Genomic DNA, 25,020 nt, shown 5'->3' with positions numbered 1-25,020 from the left:
AATGTGAGGTAAGGAAATGGTACTGCTCCAATAGATCCAGATCTAGGAGCAAAGTTCCTGTTCTGAAATCCAAGTAGAATCAATGTTGGGATGACCTTTCCATTTGACATGATAATGCTGATAAACACCTAGTTTGGAAGTGACAATCTCATCTTGGAGAATACTCTTGATTTGCTTGGCTTGTGAAGACTGAAGTTAGGGTAGAATGGGTACTGGAATTGAAGGTGAAGAAAGGATTAAAATATCGACACGATACGCCCGATACTGGGCGTATTGTATCAATATCGAACCTGACTGGCATGGGATACGTCACCACTGGGGGTGTATCCTACTAGTCGTGCGTATCGGTCCGAGACGCTATTGTATCAGTGAGTATTGAACCCTAGTTTGACGACGCTATTCACACTATAAAAAGAGCTTCCAGTGTGATTCGAACCCAGGTACACAAGTCGCCTAGTGCTAAACCGCATATGCACTTTTAACCATCGAGCCAAGCTTTACTTGACGATGATAAATGAAATAAAAATAGTTTTATTAACTTTACTATCTACATGAAAACAATCATGTTCAATAGCTTCGGTTACAAATTAAAAAGAACAATATTTAAAATTAATATTTTATAAACCAATTGAATAAATAATTTATCAAATACACATTTATATCAAAAAATGATTTTTAATTTTAAGAAATTTAAAAATATTAATTATAAAATATTTACTTTAATACTTAAAATTTATAAATTTGCACATGATATGTATCTTAAAATTTTTATAAATTATTAATTAATATTTTAATTTGTATTAAACAATAATTTATTTCTTATTTACAAAAATAAAATTATTATTTACAAATTATTTGAAAATATAACATAAATTGAATCTATCAAATCCACTAATCTATGTTTATATAAAAATATTATTATTCTTTATTTAAAAATTTGTAAAAATAAAATATAAATAATGGAATAATTATCTTAGTAATTAAACTTTATAAATTTTCATATGGTATGTATCTTTGAAATTTTAATAGATTTGATATATTTTAAGTTAGGATTATATTTTTATAAATTATTTATTAACATTTTAATTTATATTTTGTAATAACATATTTATTGTTTACAAAAATGAAAATATTGTGTACCAAACATTTGAGAATTAACTTTTTAGTTGACATTATTGGCAATGTTAAAAATTATAAATAGTAAAATAGAAAAAATTGATATAATAATTTGAATAGATTAGTTGCATATGTTTTGTGCTATAGACTTTAATAAAAAATATGATAATAATGGCTTTGTGCATGTATTAATTTGTAAAAATTTATATAATGTGTCTTGGACTCTTGACTGATGCATTATCAAATATGAATAAAATTGTATTATACATATGCATCTTGCTATATTAATTGTAATATATTTCTTCATATATACCATTAAAATATACAATTCCTATGTATTTATACATTATTTGTAGGTATTTTGACATTAAACTTAATGTCAATAATATATTTATGGAATTTGTATTTATTTTCCTAATGTAATCCAAGTGTTTCCACATTTTTTGTTCGTATCCATGCGTTTCCAAAGCGTATCTGAGCAATCCGATACGATACTCGATACTGATACTTTGATCCTTGAGGTGAAGTAATTCTGGTTATGGACACACCTGCAGGTAAAGTAGGTGGCTTGAAGGTGCCTTAATAAGGAAACAAAATCCTCCATATTGAAAGTTGAACTAATTCCCATGTCTGAACGTAAGTCAAGTTAATATGGGAAAAGTGAAAAAAGAAACATTGAACAACAAAGGAGAACAATTAGATGCTTCTAAGAGTGGATCTTCTTCTGCTTCTCACTGAATGGGGAGCTTTGTGGCTTGAATGAAGACAAAACAGAATGGAGAAAGGATTAGCAGCTATCAGTTCAAAAACCTTCAAAGTAGAATGGGGGCTGAACATCCAACAACAAGTGGTTGTGGTGACAAAAAGAGGTAGGGGAGCTTGGACAAGGATTTTCTTGCAAAAGGAGGATGTAAAATGGATGAGTGAATTTCTTCAGGAGGTGCTAAAGAATCAGAGAAAATTCCCCGAGGGCGGATTGTAAGCGAGTGGAAAAGGGAAGAATCTTTCTGATATAGTTGAAGGAAAATAAGCGGGGAAGGTTCGTTCAATTGAGCAGTTAAAAAATTTTTGACCAAATGCTGAGCTTATGTTTTCCTCCTAAAGAAATTCCTTGCTACGAAGGACTTTTGCCGGATTTCTTTCCTAAGCTGGAAAGAAAAAGCAAAATCATCAAAGCAGGAGGGTCAGCCTACATCTCAGTTGTTTGCCATCAATGTTTTAAAATGCGGAGGCATGACACGAGGCATTCCACTACCTAGGGGCATGAGGCATAGTTCAGAATTTAAGAGGCGTAAGCCTCCCGAACACAAGGAGGTGTAAGCCTCCTTAAGAGGAGGGGGGTTAGGAGGAGGATGAAGAGGAAGGGGGGATCTCATTTTTTCTTTATTTTTAATAAAAATCTTTTGTATTAAGAAGAACAAAGGTGCATAACATTAGTTGAAAGGGGGGGGGGGGTCTTGTCGAAGCGGAGGCGAGCGAGCAAAGCCCGCTCTCTCAGAGGTGTCAGCGCCTCTGGCATATGCCTTAGGGCGTTTTGGGAGCGCCTCACCTGGAGGCGCGCCTCCAGCTCCAGGTGTACGCCTCCCACGCCTTTTAAAACACTGTTCGCCATGATAAACCTTTTGGCATCTAGAAACTTGCCTTCATCTGTTCTAAACCTCACACAATAAATGTAGAGCAGTTGTGTTAAAGTTTGTTTGCCAACCTCCATTCTCAAGAACTTCTGTGGTTGCTTCTCTTTGAAGAAAACAAGATCGCAGATTTCACTCCTATGGAGGCATCGATGCTAGCTTGGGTCAAACAGGAAAAAGTCCATTTGTATGGTGATCGGGTCATTGGGCCTAGTTAGAACAGTGATGGCTGATGGTTAATGCACTTCCTAGGTCTTGAGCTTCAATGGATGGTTAAAGATTTGACAGTTATTGTTCTACCTATTGATGCATGAGGTTTTCTGAGCTCAATTTTTCTATAGGACAAGGTGTTGAACCGTGGAGTGCATGCTATTCCTTGTTCAATCCCTATGTTAGATAGGAACATTTAGTTTTACCTTTCAGTGGAGGTGGAGAACACGATCAAGTCTGTTGCAAAACTCAGTGTGTCAACTCACCACAACGGTACCGAAACATGTGGCAGCGCTTTAGATGTTAACCAACCAAAAGCCACCTTCGGAAGTTTTTGTAAAACACAAGGAAACTTGGTGGCAGGACTTAATTCCTTGGGCCAGACACAGAATTTCCCTAAAAGACCCAGTTCATGCCTTCGGTCAAAAACAGAGCCCAAAACCAAAACAACTCATGTTGCTTTTAAACAGAAAGTTCAAATTTCAAAAAGTATTTGAAAGGAAACCTCTTGACCTAAAGGGTTTGAACTATCTTGGACTCAAAGGCTTTTGTCTCTAAATCCTACCCAAGACCCAACTACTTAAAGGATTTGAACTATCTCAAGACCAAGGCTCATTCTTCTTTGGCGGAGATTAACGCAGGTTTCTTGAGCCTACCCGAAACTCCCTTCTTTAAAGGTGAGTTGATACTGGGAACCCTTCCTCGCTTAGGGGGTCAAAAGAGAGATATTCACATGTCCCCAACATCCTCATTGAGGTGTAGCTCCTCCTCTCTCTACGAAGAAGATGATTCCAATGAAGACTTAAGCTCATATACTGAGGCTGGACCCGATCCTTAGGAGATTGCTTTTGAGAGTGCGAAAACTCTGTTCACATGGGAGGAAACTTAGGGGAGTGTAGAGTTGCTTGAACAGACACAGGTAGTTGTCTCTACCTTGCAAAATGATAAGGATGGGACTTGTGAGCAAATCATCCTAAGACCCTACACAACCTTCAGCTTCCTTCAAGAGTTTCATCTACCCCTTCTTTGTGTGTTAGTTCTCCTATTTCTTTTCTCTTATCCGTCAGTCACTGCAACCACCCTTCCAAATCTTTTTTCAAAGCTCTGATTGCAGGTGATCAGAATCCCACATTCCCTTTCAAGAAGATCTGGTGCAGCCATATCCCTTTAAGAATCTGCTTCTTTGTGTGGAAAGCCTGCTTGTGAAGAATAAATACTTGAGATTTCCTTTAAAAGAAGAACTTGGGTAGATTATACATCTCTGTGTTTTTCTGTAATTTTTGATTTTTTGCTGAAATATATATTTTTTGAATTTGTTTCATCTTTTTTTATGTGTTTTCTGCAATTTTTCTTTTTTAGTTGAAATGCATCATTTTTAATTTTATTTTATCATTTTATGTATTTCTCTGTAATTTCTATTTTTTCTGAAACATGTATTTTTTTTTAAATTATCAATTTTAGAAATTTCTGCAAACTTTGGTTTTTTAGAAAATCTAAAATATAATTTTTTTGTTATTTTTATCATTTTCTGTTTTTTTTTGCAATTATTGTTTTTAATTGAAATATATAATTTTCTTTTAGTTTTTTTATCAATTTTAATTGAATTATAAGTTTTTTAGAAAACATTTATAGTTTGGGTTAGAGGATTATATGGGTGGGTCAGGATCAGGATGGGTTGTTACCCACTAAGATAAAAAAAATACGGGTGGAAAATGGGGTCAATATGGGTGGGTTGGCACTCAACCCAAACCCAACCTACTCATTTGCCACCCCTATTCCTGCTTTTGTTTTCTATGTTTTTCTGTACAAAACAGAGAATATCATCCCTGGTTTCTTTCAGATTCTTCATACACTAGAGATTTTGATTCTGCTCGAATGAGCTCCTTTGTCCCTAAACAAGTAGTTTAGGGACTGTTTGGTGGACTGCACATCAGGGCTACTCATTGACCCTGCTTGGTACACCTGAAACATTAGCTGCATCTTGATAGATGCATCAAGGAGCTACACTCCAATACAAGTCTTTGGGATGGCCCATGGACTTTGAGTGGTGATTTCAATGCAATAAGCTTTCTGGTGGATTGTACTAATAGGAAACAATAGGAAACGAACTATCATAACCAGAATAAGGAAGTTATACTCTTTTCATAAAATGACAAGTTAAAAGATCCACTCCTCCAACCAAATTTACATGGACAATCTTTCAAACTGGATCGGCATGTTGTAGACTGCATAGGTTTTTCATTACCAGTGATTGGGGTGACCGTTTTCTTAGGCTCATTATATCTTCACTCTCTAGCCCTATTTCAGACCATTGCCCAATTCTGTTGGCAGTAAACAGTAGGCAAGAAGGATTAACTCTTTTTCTGTCTGAAAACATGTACCCTTCTTTTTTCTCGGAAACTTGAGATTGGTGGGGTAACACACATATTGGTGTTTATGACCATGCATCACGTAATGCATGGTTGACTGCCTTTGCATGTTAGTTTTTTCTTAAAATGTTTTAGTTATCGAGTGCAACAACTAATAAGTACTTGTTAATCGTTTTCAATTTTTATATTTTTGCTCATTTCATGTATACTGAGAGATGGTAATTGTGTATTGTACAAACCAGTGCATGATGTTTGTTTTATAAGAAGCTAATAACCAGTTTTCTCACTTTCTTGAAGGGCGGCTAATGTTTTTTCGTGTGCATATTTGGTCAACTTGTTTCGACCTGCAAATCGACAAATACCTTTGAGACACCAAAAAGCACTTTGGTATAGTGGTGAGGATAGACAATATCTAAATGATCATCAGGAGAATCAGGAGTGCTAACTATTAGCACTTTTTTTTTCTTTATTGATAAAAAAAAATATTGCTTTTTCTCATATGCAGGGCTTCGAGGGGCTATGGCATTTGCTCTTGCTCTACAATCAGTTCATGATCTCCCAGAAGGACATGGCCAGACGATATTTACTGCAACCACTGCTATAGTTGTATTGACGGTAAGCTCTGGTGGTATAATTCTTAGTTATTCTAGATTTTTCATAATTGGTAGTTCAATTTAGTAGTTTAAAGACATGTAGCAGATTCTAGTGTCATAAGATTGTTCATTCCTTAGCCTTGCATCACCACAAAGATATTTGCATTGAACACCCTGTTTACAACTTTCCTCTCTTGGTTTGATGAGGTTCTAGATGTTAGCATTGCTCAATGCATGTTTATCCTTGTGACCAAGGTTTAAAATTTCGTAACGTATGATTCCGTATCGGCTGATATGTATCGTTTCTGTAGGAGTCCAATACATGGAAAGCAATGAAATCAAGGGTTTTGTTTCTTTTCATCTGTATTGGTTCGATACATGTCCGTATCAGGTCATTTCGGATCTGTATTGGACAATACAGACCTGATACAAGCCGATACTATGTATGTATCGACCGATACATTATGATTTACTATTCCTCTTCTCTTTTTCTAATAACTCTTATAATTACCATCTATAACTCCTGTGATTAGTCCCCCTTTCTCTAATTACTCATTTTTAATGCTATATTAAACATGCCTTTAAACTAACTACTTTATTTAATGCTACATTAATCAATATTCAAATTCAAATTTGAATTTATCATATGCATTAAACACATTTTAAACTGGCTATAAAAATTAAAGTCTACAAATAAGAGGATTCGTACCTTAGTCATTAATTTGTAATGATCATAAGTCTACCATTGTGCCATATTATAGTTGCTTGTTTCATAAACATATGCACTTAAATTCTTAAGTCAATTTGGTCTTCTTAAGGAATGTTTGGTAATAATTGCTAAAATTGATTATTAAAGTTTTTATACTAATAAAAAAATAATACAAACTATATTGATTTTGTGAAAATTAATACATTAAAATTTTAATTCTTCCATCCTTTTTCAATTGTTATTAAATGTGTTTTGATGTGTCACAATGTTTATAAACCATTAAAGTGTGGGTTTTTTTTTTGTTTAAATGTGTTGAGAACTATATTAAATGTTTTGTTCAAATTTTGGGACCTCATCATTCTAAGTTCAACCGTAAGGCTGCAAAACGTATATTCCTCGGTTATGCAAAAAATTAAAAGGGATATTGTTGTTATGATCCTTGTTTTGGCTCTTGGTTTGTGTCCATGGATGTTATTTTCTTTGAGGATTTTCCTTATTACCCAGGAGTTTTTTCTCAGGGAAGAGTAGTGAGAGGGATGTTCCTAGTCTTGAAGTTCCTTTGTCTATTCCTATTCTTAAAGGAGATTTGCATAATGTGGGTGCTTGTCAGAGGTGTAGGGAGTTGAGGGTTTTTCCTAGGAGGTGGAGGTAGGTTGATTTTGGTGCTCATGATCGATCTATACCAATTCCTCTCACTTTTGTAGTTCCAGATTTAGGTATGATCACTTCCTTGCCTGTTGATACTTCATCTCACCTTCCGATACTTTACGCCCTCCTCCTCCATATGACCTTGATTTTCCCATTGCTGTCCGTAAAGGGAAGCACTGGTGCACTTCATCTACTGCCCATTGCGTCTCTTGGTTCATCACCTATGGTCATCTCTGACCATCCTATAAATTCTATTTGGCTTCTAAATCTGTGTATCTATTCCTAGAACTGTCGAGGAAGTTCTTGTGGTGCCTAAGTGGAAGAATGCAATGAAGGAAGAGATGGATGCCCTCCTTAAGAATAAGACTTTGGAGCTAATAGACAAGCCAGAAGGGAAGAAGCCATAGGAGTGCAAATGGGTGTTTACTATGAAGCATAATGCAGATGGTTCAGTTGAAAGGTATAAAGCCCATCTGGTTGCAAAGGGGTATACTCAAACTGATGGCATTGGTTACTTAGAATAATGACCATATGAAGATAGAGGTGTACACTGATGCTGATTGGGTCAGGTGTTTTGATGATAGGAGATCAACTTTAGGGTACTATGCAATTGTTGGCAGTCATTTAGTGTGATGGCGTATCAAGAAATAAAATGTTGTTGCTCGCTCAAGTGCTGAGGCAGAATATAGGTCCATGGCTCATGGTGAGGCTGAAGTGTTGGCTGAGATCTCTTCTTTGGGAACTTGGAATTGAGTGTGAGAAGCCATTGAGGTTGTATTGTGATAATCAGATTGCCATTAATATTGCTCACAACGCAATCTAGTGGTGACAAAACTAAACATATTGAGGTCGACTGTCACTTCATCTGAGAGAACTAAACAATTTAGTGGTGTCTCTCTAGATGTATGTTTTCCATATGGTGCCTCCGATATGCAGCTTGCTGATCTCTTTACCAAAGCAGTCACCAAAGTCAAATTGGAATCAGATTTGTGCAAATTGGGAATGATCAACATCTATTCCCAACTTGAGGGGGAATGTAGTGATACAGTGGACCAGACCTGTTGTTTCTTCTTGTGGTCCCATTCATTGAATTACTTTGTTACTTATTTTGTTATTTTCTTGTACTGTCATAGGCGGCAGGCTATTTCTGTCATTTTACTTCATGTTATGTTAACACATATAAATAATACTGTTTAGGGTGGCAGCAACATAACATTCCACCCCCTTTCTCTTCTTCTTCCTTTCTTCTCTCTTTCCTTTTTTTTTTTCTCCTCTCTTCTTTTCTGGGTTATTTTTCATCCTAAATCAGTTCTGCTAACAGCAGTAAATTCAAGTAAGGTCTATAGTTTCAAACTAGGATCCATTATTCATGAGTAAGTTTTGGACTGAATTTTTCAGGCTTCAAGGAGCCCATGTTCAGCATTCAAGTTACCTCCCATAATCAAATGACCAAACTGAGGTTATCAATTATTGTGTGGAAACTTATCTCCGTTGCTTCATTTGATATTGCCCTCACCAATGGATGAAGTGGTTGCCATTGGCTTATGGTGGTACGGTACCACGTATCAGGAAGCAGTGGGAATGATTCCCTTTCAAGCTTTGTATGGCCGTTAGCCTACTCAAGTCCTTCCATATTAGAAGGGATCTACTTCTGTGGCCATTCCTGAAGAACATTTGTTGCAGCATGATGCTATCTTTCAAGAGCTCAAAAGTAATCTCCTGTGAGCTCAGTAGACAATGAAGAAATATTATGACTGTAATCTTTGCCCAATGGAGTACCTGGTTGATGGGTTCGGTTTCCTTAAGCTCCAGCCCAATGGACAGTATACAGTAGCAAAACAGGCCTGCAACAAATTGGTTGCATGTTACTCTGACCCATTTAAAATTCTCAAGATGATTGGCTCAATCGCCTACAAATTAAAGTTCCCTGCATGGCTGCCACTTCCAAAATCCAGCCTATATTTCACGTTTCTCATCAAAAAGTGCCATAAAGAGGGAGAGATCAGTAGTCCCACCTTGCCTCAGTTCACTGAAGAAGGCATCCTCGTAACTGAACCATTGCAAACTGTGGGCTTCCTCTGGGCTAGGAAGCGTGGCTGGGTGATACCAGGCTTCCAGGAGTATTTGTGGCATGGTCTCATTTACCTGTTCAAGATGCCACATGCGAACCATATCTTCAACTCCAACAGGATTATTCCCATCTGGACCTTGAGGGCAAGGTCAATCTTAAGGGGACGGGACCTGTTAGGTCAGCCCACAAGCCCATGGAGTCTAGGCCCAGATCGAGGAAAGGACCTCATCGGCCTTTCATGTGTGGCATTTCTTCCACCAAAGAAGTATATAAGAGAAGGCCATGCGAGCTATTTATTAGAGATCCTTGAATAGTTGAGTTCTCCCAATCCTCCTTTCACTTTCTATCTACTTTCATCTCTCTCTCTCTCTCTCATTTCTGGAGGAAGGTTTTGAAGGGATGAGAGATCCATCATATGGATAGCCGAACCCTGTAGGTAGGTTGGGCAAAATTTCAAAAATTTCTCTCCCATGTGAGAATCACATTCCCTATTTTAGAAAACTGCATTTTCAAGGATCAATCTTGAACCCTAAACCAGACCAGATTTGAAACCAAAAGGTAGGAGAGGGAAATACCTGATACAGAGTAGTAGTAACTCCCAATGAAGGTATTCACGCCCAAGGAGATCACCAAAGACTACTCCCACTAAAGATGACACAGCATAGGGTGGAGCAGAATCAGTAGGGTGGTTCTTTAGCAAGAACCTGATTCTTCACCAAGAATTTGATGGAGGGCGAGTGAGCACGACTTCATATCTGTTTTTCTCCAAAAATTGATATTAAGAACCTTTCTTGATCACTCCTACAGGTGGAGATCGAACTGGCAATGGTGGCAACAATAGAAGGCAAGAGCAGAAGGTGGCGTCAGTCCAACTGCAGCTGTCTTCTCTCTTGTATCAGTAATCTGATGGGGTGAACTGGGGTTCACCCTTCTCCTCTATTTATAGCCTTAAAGAGAGGTTCTCCTAATCCCATTAGAAGTTTCCTAATCCAAATCTTGTATTTGGATCTAGACTCTCTTTAAGAGACAAGGATAATCCCTTATCTTATCTACAGATAAAGATCAACCCTCCTAATCTAATTAGGAGTTTCCTAATCCAAATCTCTATTTGGATCTGGACTCTCTGAGTGGATAGGGGTAACTCCCTATCCTATCTGCTGATCTAAATCCCATAACCACCCCTCTTTATTTAATCATATTAAACTAGTTCGAATTGGGCTTTAGGCCCATTAAGCCCATGTGCTCTCTTATCCTCCAAACTGCTGCCCAGTTGGGTAACCGTGTATGGCGTGGGACCCAAACTTTGATCTACACATCAGCCACATGGGTTCAGCCCAACCTCTGTCACAAGGCCTGACCGAATTCACTGTAGGAAACAGTGAACCCCTGAGTCCATCACCATGGGCTCTTAATGGGCCCAACATTTACACTAAATGGTCTATGGGTCAAGCCACCTTATAAAAACCCAAGGACTGTGGGCAGATGCAAGATTATCCCATCAGGTATTACCCTCAATGGTCTTACACTTAACCTCTCAGCCCATAATGATCAAACACTGCCCAACAAGAGAGGACATCTCCCTCGACTGCAAGGTACAATGCTGCACTCTCTACTCACATGGATTCCGGGAATTAAAACCTTTTGCAAACATTTTGAAACCATAATATATATGTATATCTCTATATAAATATATTTTTCAAAACAAATTTCAATGGTTGAAATCGACTGTCGACAGTTTTGGTTTCCATTAGAGAGTGCATCCCCGATCATTCACTTTGTTCGACAAAGCGGCTGATCCTATCACTATGATCACCCACTCATATGAATTCTCGGACTGTCCCAACATACCCAGGTTTAGACCCCCTCTAAGGATCTCACTGATTGGCATATCAAAGAAAGTCTAATCCGACACCTAGTGCAGTATCATAATCGGGTCTAGGGGTCAGGTGTAACATTCAGTTTTGCCCATCAATCTTCAAGGTCTGGGGCAATATTGGAATTCTGGTCCGATTCAGGGTTTCAAGAAAATCCACACTACATGTACCTCAGGTCTCACCCTGGCAGTTGAGACAAGCCACCCCAATCAACTTGGTGGCACATCAGTGTCAGCCTTGGCAGGATAAATCTCCCCAGATCTAACGGCTGTGAAGATTCTAAATTAATACGTGTCTCATATGTGTCCAGTTTACGGGTATTACACAGAAACACACCACAATAACATCAATCAAATATGTACTTTATTCATTTACATTAAATGTCATAAGCTACATCATTCTGTTTGGGGCTAAGGGCATACACAGTCTAACAGGTTTTCCCTTGAAGAAGACCCTGAAATAAGCAATAACCCATCAGTGATGCTCAAATTTTGAACTTAGTAGTCATGGAGTGGTTTGGGTTGAGTTTAGAGTTGCCTCAAGAAGTTTGTCTCCATTCTAAGTGTGCAAGTGAGGTCTGGTTGTGTCTTACCATATTGGGAGATGGTTAGTGGTTGAGACAAAGAACAATGGCAATGATTCCTGGGGTCCTAGGCCTAGGGTTTACAATTGGATCAACCCAGGTTGCGAATTACAACTGTGAAATTGAACATGAGCAATTATTTGGAATGATCCTACTAATGAAGGATTAAATAAAAAATTAAGCTTCTGGACAAATGCCTTAGAAACAAGAGGTTTTAAAATAAGGACTAAAATAGAATGTGTGATGTGTAAATTTAATAATAATAGTTCATATGAGGGTTTACTTGCAATTGGAGACCAAGAGATAACTCAACATGGCTTTTTCTGATACCTTGGTCCAATAATTCATAACAAGGGAGAGATTTTCACCCATAGAATTAGAGCACGATGGGCAAAACGATGGGGGCACATTCAGAGTATCATGTGATAGGAAAATACTACTTAGATTAAAAGGAAAATTCTATTAACAGTTGTAAGTCCAGCTATGTTATATGGAGCAAAGTGTTGGGCAGTTAGGAAACATCTCCAGAACATGAGTGCCACAGAAGTGTATGTGCTGACATGGATGAGTGGAAAAACTAGAAAGGATAGGTTAAAAAATGAAGCCATTCAAAGGAACCTAGGAGTAGATCCGATAGGTGATAAAATGAGAAAAAGTAGACTAAGATGGTTTTGTCACATGCATATAAGACCATCAACAACATCTGTATGAAGTGATTTATTGCAAATTGCAAGTTGAAGGGGCTATAAGGGCTAAAGGTAGACCAAAAAGGACATGGGTACAATTGGTAAGAAATGATTTAAGTGCCAACAATTTAGTGATGGATATACAATAGAGAATGGCAAAACAGAATACATGTAGCTGATCCAATATGGTTTGGATAAGGCTTGGATGATGTTGATCCTACTCTGCTAAACTATACATCTCGGGCAGAAGTAGGCAAGGGTGCACCACTTGGAGAATCAAGGACCCAATGAAGTTGAAGCCAAATATGAGAAGTGGGAATCAAAGCCAATTACTATCTTATTGATTAGTTCTTTCTTGTTATTTGTTCTTAATGGGCCTTTAATTCTTTTTATGTTTTCTAAGTATACTGATGAGGTGGGCGACCACCTAAGGGCAGACTTGTAATTTATGTAATGTAAGTAAGATTAATAAAAGATTAGAGTGGAGAAAGAGGAGATTATCGAACTCTTTGTTCCTCCCTTCTTCTCCATTCTTGCTTCTTCTTCTCTTCTTCTGCTATAATCTGAAATATTTTTATTATTTTTATTGGTCTGAATTACATCTTGGTATTAGAGCATGTCTTCCTTCTCTTTTATTTTTTTGTTCTTTTCCCATACACTCTTCTAATCGAAAGGTGTATGGAGAGATAAGTTGCTAATTATTCAGAGAACTTGTACGCCTAGTTGGTAGGGGGTTTGGAGAGTCAGAATCTAGCTGTAGATTGTCAAGAAAGTGGGGTTGCTGATTTTTGCCTAAAACCCTAGCCGACTAGAGAGTTTCCAATTACAATTTAATGAGACTCTTGGTATCAAAGCAATAAAAGATTAGTTTCTCCTTTCCATATTGTGGACTTTGATGTGTGGGAGCCATATCATTTATCTGCTATGGGGGGTTACAAGTATTTCATCATTTTCATTGATGATTTCCTTTGTTACACCTGGATTTACCTTATGGGATTCTGGGATAAAGTGCCAAATATTGTACAAAAATTTCATTAACTTATTCTTACCCAATTTAATACTCGGATCAAAATATTCTGATCTGATAATGCAAAGGAATATTTTGAGAAGAGCCTTTCGTCCTACTTTGATACCTTTGGAGTTAATTCATCGGAGATCTTATTCCTATACTCCACAATAAAATGGAGCGGCGGAAAGGAAGAACCCACATGTGGTTGAGGTTGCGAGGAGCCTCATTTTTGCTTCTCATGTTCTTGTTAAGTTTTGGGGGGATGATGTCCTTATGGCTACATACTTGATAAATCGGATGCCTTCTCGAGTTTTGGCTTTTAAAACCCCCTTTAGCCTCCTATTTCTAAATGAGGATCTCTTTTCTCTTCCTCTCCGAGTGTTTGGGTGCACTTGTTATGTTCATGTTCATAGTCGTCAGAGACATAAGTTTGAGCCTTAAGCACACAAGTGTGTCTTCTTGGGATATGCCTCCACACAAAAGGGGTATTGTTGTCTTGATCCGGTTTGTGGCACTTGCTTTGTTTTTAGAAACGTCACATTTGCTGAGTCTGTTCCTTTCTTTGGTACTTCTCCTGAGGGGGAGCATTCAGAGGAGTTGTTTGCGTTGTCACCATCTGTCCCTCTTCCAATCCCCATTGAGTCTTCTATTGAGTCTCCTCGCATCAAGTCTTCTATTGTGTCTTCTTCTCATGTTCCTGTTCCTCCACTTGTGCATCCTCTGACATTTTTTTCCCATCCTATTGTCCAAAGGTGGTACTAGAGACAAAGACTCAGGGATGTGCAAGTTGTTTCCACACCTTCATATGAGCCTCTTGCTCCCATCACTACTAAGGTAACAGGATAGCTCTCTTCTACCACTTCTGAAACCTTCCCTGACCTTGATTTCCCTATTGCTCATTGCAAAGGCAAACGAAAATGTACAACTAATTGCATTTTTAAACACTTGTCCTACAACCTTCTTTCCCCTTCCTACTATTCCTTTCTTGCCTTTGTTTCCACACATGTGACTCCTAAATCTGTCCCAGAAGCCTTATCCGAACCAGAATGGAGGGATGCTATGATAACTGAATTAGATGCTTTGCATAAGAACAATACTTGGGAAATTGTGGATTTTCTAAACAAAAGGAACCGGTTGGCTGTAAGTGGGCGTTCACTATCAAGTATCATTTAGATGGTACTATTGAAAAATTTAAGGTCCGTTTGGTTGCTAATGGATACACTTAGATGTATGGCATTGATTACCTTGAGACTTTTGCCCCAGTGGCCAAAATGACTTCAGTTCAAGTTTTTCTATCTTTAGTTACTACTTTTGATTGGCCACTTCATCAATTTGATGTTAAAAATGCTTCTTGAATGGGGACCTACATGAAGAGGTCTATATGCCTTTACCTCTAGGGGTGTATGGGAAGGAGATGCAAGGAAGGTTTGAAAACTGAAGAAGTCTCTTTATGGTTAAGCAATCTCCTAGAGCCTGGTTTGATAGATTTTGGGCTGCCCTTGTTACTTTTGGGTACACACATACTCAGTCACTATATAAGCAAGCTGGGCATGATTGATATCTATGCTCAGCTTGAGGGGAGTGTAGAGAGACTGGGTCGAATGGGCCCTAGCCAATTACTATCTTGTTGATTAGTTATTTCTTGTTATTTGTTCTTAATGGTTCTTTAATTTTTTTTATGTTTTCTAAGTATATTAATGAGGTGGACGCCCACTTAAGGGCAGGCTTGTAATTTATGTAATCTTAGTAAGATTAATAAAAGATTAGAGTGGAGAAAGAGGAGATTATCGAACTCCTTCTTCCTCCCTTCTCTATTCTTCCTTCTTCTTGTTGTCTTCTTCTTATTCTCTTCCTCTTCTGCTATAATCTGAAATAATTTTACTATTTTTTATTGGTCTGAATAACATCTAAGGAGAAGTCAAGAGAAAATCAATCCATCTCTCTTGAAAGTCGATCCTTTATATACTACTATTTATTACTGCTAAAATTACAACTATGTCCACGGTTTACTGTTAATAGCACTAGTCGACTAGCAATAGTAGAATCAAGTTGGGGCATGTATATCATATCTCTCCAAGTTGTTACAAATATAGTCCATCCTTGACCGACCCAGACTTTTGGTGAAGATATCGGCTACTTGGTCTTTTGATTTGATATACGTCTCACAAAATGGCAATCAATTTCAGTATGATTGGTTCTTTCATGAAATATTGGATTTGAGACAACTTGTGTAGTAGCTTGATTGTCACAAAACAGTTGATGGGTTGGCTAATTGGAGTGTTTACTTCTTGAAGAAAATGCTTTAACCATATCAATTCACAAGTAGCATGAGCCATTGCCTTGTGCTCAACTTCGAGACTACTCCTTGCAACCACACTTTGCTTTTTAATTTTCCATGTGATGAGGTTCCTACATAAGAAAGTACAATAGCCTATAGTATATTTTCTATACATTAGGGAGCAACACTGAACGAGATGGAAAGTCTAGTGAAATGGAGTTAGATTAGCTTACCTACAAGTCGACTATACCTTGTTGGATGTTCTAACGATTCCCCCTAACTGTCAATCATCTTCACATTGGGATCCATAGGAGTTTCCACTGGTTTGGATCCCAACAACCCAATTTCTTCTAACACATCTAAAACATACTTTTTCTAAGAGTGGAAGATTCCTCACATTGATTGTGCAACCTCTATGCCCAAGTAATACTTCAATGTTTCTAGGTCTTTGGTTTGAAAATGTTGTTGTAGGAATTGCTTTACTTCATTGATACCATGTGCATCATTGCCAGTGAGAACAATGTCATCAACGTAAATTGCCAAGATGATATTCCTAGAGGAGGTATCCTTGCTAAACACAAAGCGATCAACACTACTATGTTTCAAACCAAAGTCTTGCACCACACTATTGAATCTGCAAAACCAAGGAATTAGGGACTGTTTTAGACTATAAATAGCCTTTCTAGTGGTGAGAAAACGGTTTGTTGGTTTAAAACCAAACCAAATAGACCAAACTTTCCAAAACCAAACTAATATAATTGGAAACCGATCTGAAACCGAAGTTTGGTTCAACCGAACCAATTTTTTTTTTCGGTTAATTTGGTTGTTTTGATTAAACTGAACTTCAAATAGGTGGGTCATTTACAAAGACCTGTTATAACTTCACAAAATTGAACATAAATATCTATTTGCATAGAATTGTTATCAGTATTCATTGCTTCATAATTTCTATGACATGAGGAAACAATTAGGAGTTTAGGAAATTACTAATATCAAATTTTCGGTTAATTCCCAGTTCGGCAGCCGAATTGGGAAGAGAGGAAGACGAACTAACAAAGGGGAAGGGAATTTAACCGAACTGCTAAGTACAATAACCAAATCGAATACCTGAACTAACCGACCTGAAAGCACCGAACCCGAAATTTTGGTTAAGTTATTGGTTTCAACGAAGTATGCTCACCTCTACTCAACATACATACCTTACTTGTCTCCCCCCTTGAGCAGCATATCCAGGAGGTTGCTCCATGTACACTTCCTTCAGAAGATCACCATAGAGAAGGCATTCTTGACATCAAGTGTTGAAACAAGGCCCAATCAAAATGAGCAACTACATAAATGAGATCCAATACAGAGCAATTTTAGCCATAGATGATAAGGTTTCAAAAGAATCCACCCCATATGTGTATATCCTTTTAGCAATAGTATGAGGTTTGCACCATTCAGTGCTTCCATCCTAACTGTGTTTAATGGTATAAACCCACCTAACAACCAATGGCCTGCTTCCCAGGAGGCAAGTACGTGTGAGTTTCCAAGTTTGGTTGGATTGAAGAGCATGAAATTCTTCGTCCATTGCCTCTTCTAGTTAGGAGAGCTTGAGAAGAGAGACCTTCCTGGACAGAACACAACAAGGACATTGAGGACAACAGGGAAACATACCAAGATGGGAATGATTTGTGCAAGCATGCTTACCCATACAAGAGTAATGGGAGATCATGATATGATGGTGATGGGGCTATGGACGGTGAAGACTCAAGTGGAAGGGTCAAAAGCTATAGCCGATGTTATTGTTGATGGAAGCTCTAACTGGTGATCACTGGAAATTGTTGGTTGAAGAGGCTCCTCAACAGTGTGCAAAGCAATAAAAATATCACCAGAGTCAGATGGAGAAGAAGAGAAGGAGATGGTTCATGCCTAGAGAAATAAGGTAGATTTTCAAAATAGGTAATGTTTGGTACAACAAAGGCCTTGCAAGGATAGGATATTAGTATTTGTGTCCTTTGTGAGTGCAAGAGTAAGCAAGAAAAACACATCTAATGGAACAAGGGTCAAGTTTGTCATGGTTGGAACCTAGTTTATGAACAAAGCACACAACCAAACACCTGAGAAGGAAGGGAGAAAGGAGAAATAGAAGGAAACAAAACAAAGAAAGGAGATACACCATTGAGAATTGAGGAAGGCATTCGATTTATGAGGAAACAGGATGTGAAAATTGTGTTACTCCAATAAGTTTTAGGAATGAGCATTTGAATCAACAAAGCATGAGTAATTTCTATTATATGATGATTCTTCCACTCTGCTACCCCATAAGAACCTTGGTGCATACACCAATTGATTTCTTATCTCAAGATGAAAAGATAGAAATGTAGAGAATAATTTTGAGTTTTCCTTCAGTAAGTAAATCCATGCCATTTTGGAATAATCATCAATAAATGTTAATTATAGAAAAAAACCATCAATAAATGTTACAAAATATTTGAACCCATTATAAGAAGACAAGACCTGGACCCCAAACAACTAAATGAACGAAAACAAAAGGACTTGGTTTCTTGTCACATTCCAACTGTGTGACGGACTCTAATGTCGAAGTCATCTACTTAACATACAAAGGATGGCCAAGATGACAGTGCCATTGATGTGGGGTAAGGGAAGTATGGAGAGCCTTTTGTGGACCATGATCTTCTAGATAGTACAATCCTCCCACTTCATGACTGCCATCAATTGCCTTCTTCATCTTGAGATCTTGAAATACACAATAATAGGGTAGAAAGTTACTAAGCAATGAACAATGATTTAAAAGGTGTGCCTAGGCGCTTAGGTGAGGCATATTTTAAGGTATGCACTTCGCTTATGTCCTAGGTGCAACACTTTCAAAAGGCGTGCACTTAGGTGTGTGCCTGGTGCGCCTTGCGCTTCCTAAGCTTGCACCTTTTTAATTTTTTGCATATTTTATTCTTTTTTGAACCTAATGGCTGGGCCAGGGTGTTGAGGGGCCGGGAATAGGATCTCGTCATGGGTCAGTCCACGGGGAAAACCTCTTGTTTTCCCTTGTTCCTTCCTGCTCGTGATGAACCTATCTTGGCGCCTTTGGTGATTTGTCCAAGAGATCACCAACTCTCCTAACTCACTCTTGACTGAATAATTTGATATCTCATTCAATAATGGGGTCTCCTTAAATAGGAGATTACAAGAGTCCTAATCAAGGGGAGTCTTCTTGCTGAATAGGGGGGCTTCCAGTTCTATCTTGCTAAGGATAAGATAAGCTAATCCTAATCTGATAAGCTACTAACAAGATAAGGTAAGCTAAGCTAATCCTAATCTGATAAGCTATTAACAAAATAAGATAAGAGATAGGAACAATAAGATAAGAACAAGCAAAATGAGCTAATCTAATCTAGATAAGGCTGTTGTTGTCGAACTAGGTAGGATGAGAATCATTGAATCCTTGCTGCTGCTGGCGGTGGGCCCGGGGCCTGTTGCTGCCGGTGGCGACGGTATGTCTTCCCGAGGAAGGCGTCCATAACATTACTCCCCTCCTGGACTACGAGCTTGTCCTCAAGCTCGAAAGCTGGATATGTGGCTTGGAACTCTGCCAATGGGATCCATGTGGCTTCTGTTGGTGGTAGATCACACCATTCCACCAAGACTTCAAGGATTCCACGATTAAAACGAGAGCGGGTGACAGTTTTAGGCTGGGGGACCAGTTTGCCATCTTTCAAGGGTGGCAGGGAGGGAACTTGGTCCGGGGGAACACCCGTAAATGGTTTCAGCAAGGAGATGTGGAAGACATCATGAATTCGGCTAGTCTCTGGCAATTCCAGCTGGTAGGCCACACTGCCAATCCGTCGCAGAACCTTGTAGGGCCCATAGAACTTAGGGGCCAGCTTCGAGGCGGCCTTGTGGCACAAGGAGCGCTGCCGGTAGGGCTGGAGCTTCAACCAAACAAATTGTCTTGGACCGAACGATAGTTCCCGGTGGTGCTTATCATAGTGGAGCTTCATGCAGAGCTGGGCCTGCTGTAAGCGAATGCGGACGTCGGCGAGGAGGGCGTCGCGGTCCTGTAAGGAGTGATCGACTGCGTCCAAGCGAGTAGATCCAGGCTCGTAGGACATCAAGCGGGGAGGATCCTTGTCGTAAACGACGGAAAGGGAGTCATGCTGAGGGAGGAATGGTAGGCTATGTTGTAGCAGTACTTGGCCCAAGGAAGCCATTCCAACCACCATCGGGGTTCATCGCCTACGAAACAACGGAGATACATCTCGATAGTGCGGTTAACCACTTCCGTCTGACCGTCGGTTTGTGGTCGGTAAGCTGATGAGTAGGCCAGGGTGGTGCCGTGTAGTCGAAATAATTCTTTCCAGAAGGCACTAGTGAAGACCGGGTCTCTATTGCTGACGATGGATTCCGACAACTCATGTAAGCGAAAGATATGTGTAAAGAAGGCGAGGGCAACCAAAGTGGCACTGTACGGATGTGATAGAGGAATGAAGTGCGCGTATTTAGAGAAGCGGTCGACTACCACAAAGAGAACTGATTTGCCCCCTACCTTGGGAAGTCCCTCAATGAAGTCCATGGAGATGTCGGCTCAGATCTGCGATGGGATGGAAAGGGGCTGAAGGAGGCCTGCCGGGTGTAGGTTTTCCCATTTGTGCTGTTGGCATGTGGAGCAATTCTGGACAAAATCTCGAATAGAAGTCTTCATACCTCGCCAATGGAAATCAGTCCGGATGTGTAGTGTTTTTTGAATGCCCTCATGGGTGGAGTTATGGATGCTGGTGATGATGGTGGGAATCAACGGGCAGTTTGCTAGAATATGGACTTGTCCCTTATACAGTACCAACCCGTCGTGAAGTGACCAATCGGGGTCGGTCGAGCCGGTCTGGATCTTCTGCTGTAAGAGCGACCATTTCGGGGACTGTGGTGCTGCCTTCTTAATGTCGTCAAACAGAGAGATCCGAGGTTGGGAAATGCTACATAAAACCATCGCGTCTTCTTCTAGCCTAGACAAGGCATCAACTGCACGATTAGAGGATCTTGCCTTATATTCCACTCGGAAGTCAAACCCGAGCAGTTTGCTAACCCAATGCTATTGAGGGGAAGTGGTGAGACGCTGCTCTAATAGATATTTGAGGCTGTAATGATTAGTTTTGACGATGAACGATTGTCCCCACAAATACGACCTCCAGTGCTGGATGGCTCGGGAAAGGCCGATTAGTTCGCGCTCATAGGCTGGAAGCTTAAGATTTCGGTTGGCCAATCTGCGGCTGAAGAAAGCGATCGGGTGTCCTTGCTACTGTAGTACAGCCCCGATACCCACTCCGGAAGCATCACACTCGAATGTAAATTTGAGGGCGAAATTAGGTAATTGCAGGATAGGGGTTGAAGACAGTGCATTTCGTAGTGACAGAAAAGCTTCATCAGCTGCGTCGTCCCACCGGAAGGAGTTTCTCTTCAACAGGTTGGTTAACGGGGCTGCCAACACTCCATAGTTCTGTACAAATTTGCAGTAGTAACCCATTAAACCAAGCAATTGTGGCACTGTACAAATTTGGGCCATTTTGTTATAGCCTGAATCTTGGAACTATCAATTGTGACACCCTGCCCATGGATGATGTGGTCAAGGTAAAGAACCTGTTGTTCCCCGAAGGAGCACTTGGACCGTTTCAGGAATAAGCTGTGTTGGCGTAGGAGTACGAAAACGGTCCTCAGATGGTGGACATGCTCTACCCATGATTTGTTGTAAACGAGGATATCATCAAAGAAAACTAAAACAAATTTGCGCAGATGGAGCTAGAATACATCGTTCATTAGTGCCCGAAATGTAGATGGTGCATTGGAGAGTCCGAATGGCATGACTAAAAATTCGAAGTGGCCATGGTGGGTGCGAAAAGCAGTCTTCTTCATGTCACCAGGAGCCATGCGAACTTGGAAATATCCGGACCTAAGGTCCAACTTAGAGAAATATTGGGCACCATGCAACTCGTCCAGCAGTTCATCCACAACGGGAATAGGGAACTTATCTTTGATCGTCTGATCATTGAGTTCTCTATAGTCAACACAGAACCTCCATGTTCCATCCCACTTCGCCACCAACAGAACCGGCGAAGAGAAGGGGGAGTGACTTTTGCGTATGATCCCTTGGTTCAGCATCGCTGTACATTGTTCTTCTATCTCATCCTTCTGCAAGTGAGGGTAGCGATAAGGCCTAACAACGACTGGTGCTGAACCCGCCACCAAAGGAATACGATGGTAGCAAGCTCGGGAAGGGGGAAGGCCCTTCGGTTCCTGGAACAGATCTGAAAACTCGGCAAGAAGTTTTTCCATGGTTGCCGGTTCTGTCTGGAGTGCATGAACCTGCGGTGTCTTTTCTTTAACTCTGCAATCGTGCCATGAAACTTGCTTGCCATTCTGGTGGAAGGTCATGGTGAGTGCGCTGAAGTCCCACAAAATCGGGCCTAGGGTAATTAACCATTTGACCCCGAGAACAATATCGAACCCATCCAATGAGAGTACAAATAAATCAACAAGAATTAGTTCAGAATTGACCTGTACTGGGATGTCCTTACAAATCCTTGGATTGTTAACTTTTTCACCATTTGCGACGGCTACCTGTAGTCGCGGCCGGAGTTCCATTAGTAGTTTTAACAGCAGGGCTGCATGTTCACTTATGAAGTTGTGTGTGCTCCTGAATCGACGAGAATGCGCACCGGTTGACCTGCGATTTGTGCCTGTAACTGCATGGTCTGAGAGGTTTTAATACCGGTGATCGCATGGAGAGAGATCTCTGGTTCGAATATGACGTGTTCCTCTTCCTCCTCTTGCTCATCTATGAGAAGGCAAAAAAGCCTCTTGCATCTATGTCCTGCCGAGTAGAGGTCATCACAGTTGAAACATTGACCTCTCGCTCGGCGCTCGGTCATTTCTGCCCTGGTCAAGCGCTTGATGGGAGGAATGACCATGTTACTGCCTGTACTTGTCACTGCTCTAGAGGTGGTGGTCGTGGGAGGCTTCATTTCCCGGCTGGTAGCAGAAGAGGGGGTCGTTGCTGCTGGTCTTGGGGGCACCCACGAGTTCGGTGGACAACCCACATTAAAAATTCCGCGGCTGAGCTACAGCTTGCGCTCAAATGCATGGGCTAAGTTCATGGCTGTGACCAAATTTGGGGGATTCTGCATCTCGACATCCACTCGCAGGGGTTCTGCTAACTCTGCTGTGAACATATCTACTTGCTGGTCTGGTCGCACAGAGGATGCCCTCGCGAGGAGGGTTTGGAACTGTCACTGGTATTCAGCAACTGTTCCGGTCTGTTTAAGGTTAATTAGCTCGCCCAGTGGGTTGCTGGTCAATGGGGGTCCGAACCGAAGAAGGCAATAGGATTTAAACTGGGGCCAACTGAGCCCGGGTTCTTCTTGCTCTAACCGATAAAACCAAAGCTGTGCTTCTTCTGTTAAATGAAAGGCGGCTAGGCTTACCTTGTCCTGGTCATGTGTTCGTTGATTACAGAAGAACTGCTCACAAGGATACAGCCAGCCTAGGGGGTCTCCGTTGCAGTTGTACGATGGGAACTCCAGCCTGCTATACTTGGGGATGATGGCTGCTCCATGGCCGGCGGACTGCTGTTCGCCGGAAGACTCCGACAGATCTGGCTAGCGGTTGTTAGCTGCTGTCCCTCCATCAGAGTTCCTTTCCCTGCTGGAAAGAAACATCTCCAATAGTCACTGCTGTTCTCGCACTTCACCTTTGATCTCATGAACTTCGGAGTTGGTCTCCACGAGTTGGTGCTCGAGGTCGTGGACCCTAGAAGGTAGCTGCTCCAGATCTCCCATGACGCCTTGCTCTGATACCAAGTTGTTGAGGGCCCGGGAATAGGATCTCGTCACGGGTCGGTCCACGGGGAAAACCTCCTGTTTTCCCTTGTTCCTTCCTGCTCGTGATGAACCTATCTTGGTGCCTTTGGTGATTTGTGAAAGAATGGTAGGATCCATCTAATGGACGCCAAGAAGGGTGCGGAATGGGGGGTGAATTTCAAAAAAATTTCCTACCTTCTTCCAACTGGGAGTCATATTCCCTAAATTTAGAATACATTATTCAAGGATCCTACTTGAACCATAAACAAATCAGATCTGAACCAAAAAGAAACAGGAAGGATTATACCTGATCCGGAGAAATAATATCTCCCAAAGTTGGTGTTCACGCCCAAAGAACAAACCAAGATCCGCTCCTGCTGAAGATGACACAGCTACGGATGGAACGGAACCAGCAGGTTGCGTCCTACACACTGGATTCTTCACAAGAACCCTCTGGAAACCTTGATTACCGAATCCTTTTGTCTTTCTTGCAAGACTGTTGTCAAGAACAGTTTTCTTGACTTCCTGTTGCTGCAAAGATCCTCTCTTCCAACAGGGAGTGGCGGCGGCTGAAGGAGGAGAAGTCCAGGGACGAAGAGGGCAGAACTGTCTCTTCTCTTTGGAGTCTGTGAGAGATCAAATCTCAGATTGCAGGATGTGTTTCTTGCTTACTCAAAACCCCTAGTTCGAAATCTGATATTTCTCCTAGGGTTTTCTCCTCTTTCTTCTTGATTAAGAAACCTCCCAATATTTTGGGAGTTATCCCAATCCAAATCAGTATTTGGATAGAGGTTAATCTTAATCCTATCTGCAGATGAAGTTAGTTAACTCCTGATCTTATCAGGAGGTTACCGGATTAAAATGTAATTTGAATTTGGTCTCTTAGAGTGGATAAGGTTAAAGGCCCAATCCTTTTACTAACATTAATCTCAGATTCGCCCCATGAACTGGTGATCATATCTGCCCAGTTCAAAATGGGCTTTTGGCCCATTAAGTGTTCAGTGTTTAATCAGTTTCCAACCTGCTGCCCAGTTGGGCTTCTTTATATGGCGTGGGACCCAAGCATTGATCTACACACCATCTACATGGGTTCGGCCCAACCTTTATTACACGGCCCAGCCGAATTCACTGAAAGACTCAGTGACCCCCTTGAGCCCATCACATGGACCGTATGGGCCCAACACTTACATTAAGTGGTCCCTGGGCCAAGCCATCTTATAAAAACCCAGGGACTGTGGGCAGGTGCAAGATTAGCCCATCAGGTATTATCCTAAATGGTCTTACACTTAACCTCTCAGCCCTTAATGATCAAGCACTGCCCGACATGAGAAGACCTCTCTCTCGGCTGCAAGGAATAGTGCCACACTCTCTACCCACATGGATCTCGGGAATTAAAACC

General features: G+C 40.5%; 1 protein-coding gene across 2 annotated transcripts in view; it reads left to right on the top strand.

The window, feature by feature from the left end:
• Window positions 1-25,020, top strand: part of LOC148874388 (sodium/hydrogen exchanger 6-like) — a 78,413-nt gene that overhangs the window by 33,508 nt on the left and 19,885 nt on the right. For both annotated transcript variants that reach the window (XR_016104837.1, XM_088963904.1), the window contains exons 17-18: window positions 5,624-5,721; window positions 5,832-5,941. Coding sequence is in view for 1 of the 2 variants with exons in the window: in XM_088963904.1 (XP_088820030.1) it covers window positions 5,624-5,721; window positions 5,832-5,941 (208 nt within the window). In the remaining variant the exon portion in view is untranslated. The remainder of the gene's footprint in view (window positions 1-5,623; window positions 5,722-5,831; window positions 5,942-25,020) is intronic.

This window comes from Nelumbo lutea, chromosome 1 (assembly GCF_056320005.1).
Source record: "Nelumbo lutea isolate HS-2025 chromosome 1, American lotus-T2T, whole genome shotgun sequence".
Taxonomy (NCBI): Eukaryota; Viridiplantae; Streptophyta; class Magnoliopsida; order Proteales; family Nelumbonaceae; genus Nelumbo; species Nelumbo lutea.
The sequence above is the reverse complement of the archived record's forward strand: the minus strand, read 5'-3'. Positions and strand labels throughout refer to the sequence as shown.